General features: G+C 45.9%; 1 protein-coding gene across 1 annotated transcript; it reads left to right on the top strand.

Annotated features, from left to right (window-relative positions):
• The first annotated feature begins 1,090 nt into the window (after nt 1-1,090).
• On the top strand, nt 1,091-2,329 carry LOC131023030 (uncharacterized). The gene has a single exon (XM_057952567.1). It carries the CDS (start codon nt 1,091-1,093, stop codon nt 2,327-2,329), a length of 1,239 nt encoding a protein of 412 aa, XP_057808550.1.
• The last annotated feature ends 624 nt before the right edge of the window (nt 2,330-2,953 follow it).

Below are 2,953 nucleotides of genomic sequence, written 5' to 3'. Positions count from 1 at the left end.
TTTGTAAATGCTTGGTATAATGATGCCTGTATAGATGGGGCATCATTGTAGAGATAGGGATTGTTTTGGATGTAAATAGATCCCCATTTTTGTGAAAAGACCTCAAAGAGGCAATTTTCTATGTATATATATGTTTTACTTGATGTTGATGTTGCTTGACATGATGAGTGATAATAGAAATGAGTGACCAACAAATGAGAGTTTTTAGATGATGAGAAAACGATAGAGTAGAGGTAAGGAGAGTTTACGTTGAAAGAGGAAGTAAGATGAGATGAGAGCACTGAGATTTCTACGCCAGAGCAGAGGCGATTCCGCAGGCGAAACGAATCCTCTAGAGAAGTGATTCCTCTGGCGAGACCGTTCCTCCGGCTTTTTGATTTCGCTGTACCGACTAGCGATCCCGCTGTTGAGCGATTCCGCTGATGAGTGATTCCTCTGAGGAGGGATTCCTCTGCTCCAATATGTCGTTTTCTCTGATGGACCATGCCCCCTCTGATTTTTTTTTTTTATGTAAATCGTTTCTCTGCACTGCACTGCAACATTGAGAGTTTGGTTCCGAGGTTGATATGAATTTTTTCTTCCTTTTAGCATGCCTCCGAGAAGGCAGAATCGAAATCGAGTAGAAGAGGAGGAGGAAGAACAGAGAGATCCTACACCACCACCTCCACCTCCTCCACAACAAGAGAGGAGAGTAGAAGAGCTCTTCCTCCGACAGAACCCACCTACTTTCAGTGGAGTCGGAGACCCCGCTGAAACAGAGGAATAGATCAGAAGTATGGAAAGGATCTTTAGGTTCCTTAGATTCAATGACGCTGAGCGCCTTATGTGCATGACTTACCAGCTTAAGGGGTCTGCAGATTTTTGGTGGGAGGCCAAACAGAAGACTTTGACCCCAGAGCAAATAGATGAGCTTACGTGGGAGCAATTCAAAACAGCTCTTTGCGAGAAATATATACCGCGTAGCTATAGCAGAAGGAAAGAAATGGAGTTTGCAAGTTTGAAGCAAGGAAATAAAACGGTAGCTGAATATGACCGTTGTTTCTGTGACTTGGCTCGATATGCACCATATCGAGTGGATACGGATGAGAAGATGTCAGAATTGTTTTGTGCCGGTTTAAAGCAAGAATTTCGAGTTGTCTTAGCAAGTCAGAGCGCACTCACGTATGCCGAAGCACTAAACAGAGCTCTGGACATGGAGCTGGCAATGCAGCCAGAGAAGACGAGTCAACCCTCTGCTCCCCAATCAAACCCGAATGTTCAATCGGGGAGTCAATCCTTTTATGGACAAGGTCCTAAGGGAAAAAGGAAGTGGGACGAGAGAAACCAAGGTCCCGAGAAACCGTGGCAAGGTCAGAATGCGCCACCTTTTTCTCAAGGCAAGGATAAACGATCTTATGCAGCCCCAGCGGCAGCATCACAAGGGCCAAGAGCAATACCTCCCTGCCCAAAATGCAATAAGTTACATTTGGGGGAGTGCAGAATGGGAACAAATAACTGTTTCACCTGTGGAAGGGCCGGGCATTATTCCAACCAATGCCCGAACCGACAGCAAAGTGGAACCGGTGGAAGACCGAGACCGTTCCAGCCGCAGCTCAAGGCCATGGAAGGAGTCCTACCGCTACCACAGCCAGTACGCCAGCAGCCAATGCACCGACAACAGCAGCCGGGAAGACAACCAGCTGGGCCGCAGGCGAATCAACAGCAACATCATCAAAGAATGTTCGCGATCAATCAGAAAGCTCAAGACCAGAATCGGGGAAATTTGACAGGTATAGGCGAGATGAAAGGCGTATCCATAGTAGTTTTGTTCGACACTGGAGCGTCGCATTCTTTTATCTCTCACACGTGTGTAGATACTTTAGAACTGAAAGTAGAGTCTGCTCCACAATGCCTGAAAGTGTTTACACCCATAGGCAGAACTACTACGGTATCACACGTTTGTCCTAACGTAGAATTTGTGTTAGGAACGTTGAAGCTCGAGGCCAAGAATCTGAGGGTGATGCCTATGTGGCACTTAGATATAATTTTGGGAATGGACTGGTTGGAAGAGAACCATGCAAAGATACAATGCAAGGAGAGACAAATATCATTCCAGCCACCTGACCAAGAGCCTACTGCCTTCATTGGCATTGAAGGAAAATGGAAGAAGACGCCGATTATCTCGGCTTTGGGAGCCAAGAAGCTTTTGCAAAAGAAGGACATGACTGCGTATGTCGTGTATTTGAACCAGAAGGAAGAATCCCAAGCGGATATTGATGACGTGCCAATAGTGCGAGAATACAAAGACGTTTTCCCTGAAACTTTGCCAGGTTTACCACCTGATCGATAGCTCGAGTTTACGATAGATCTCGAACCTGGAGTCGCACCGATGTCAAAAGCACCATACAGGATGGCCCCAGCTGAGTTGCAAGAATTGAAGCTGCAACTCCAAGAACTTTTAGACATGGGTTTCATTCGACCTAGTGTTTTCCCGTGGGGAGCGCCGGTCCTTTTCGTCAAGAAGAAAGACGGCAGCTTAAGGTTGTGCATCGACTACCGAGAGCTAAACAAAGTGACGTTGAAGAATAAATATCCGTTGCCCCGGATCGACGATTTATTCGACCAACTTCAAGGAGCATGCACGTTTTCAAAAATCGATTTGAGAACGGGATACCATCAATTGAAAGTACGAGCAGAAGATATTCCGAAGACGGCTTTTCGCACGAGATATGGACATTATGAGTTCACGGTTATGCCTTTCGGACTGATGAATGCCCCTGCAGTATTTATGGATCTTATGAACAGAGTCTTTCACGAATACTTGGATAAGTTCGTGCTAGTGTTCATAGACGATATCCTGATTTACTCGAGGAGTAAACAAGAGCATGAGGAGCATCTGAAGATTGTCTTGGAGAGACTGCAAGCTGAAAAGCTTTATGCTAAGTTCAGCAAATGCGCGTTTTGGCTCGAAGAA

The sequence above is a fragment of the Salvia miltiorrhiza genome, chromosome 4 (assembly GCF_028751815.1).
Source record: "Salvia miltiorrhiza cultivar Shanhuang (shh) chromosome 4, IMPLAD_Smil_shh, whole genome shotgun sequence".
NCBI lineage: Eukaryota > Viridiplantae > Streptophyta > Magnoliopsida > Lamiales > Lamiaceae > Salvia > Salvia miltiorrhiza.
The sequence above is the reverse complement of the archived record's forward strand: the minus strand, read 5'-3'. Positions and strand labels throughout refer to the sequence as shown.

Coding starts and splice junctions, on each gene's coding strand:
- LOC131023030 (XM_057952567.1), top strand. CDS start 1,091: ATGTCAGAATTGTTTTGTGCCGGTTTAAAGCAAGAATTTCGAGTTGTC.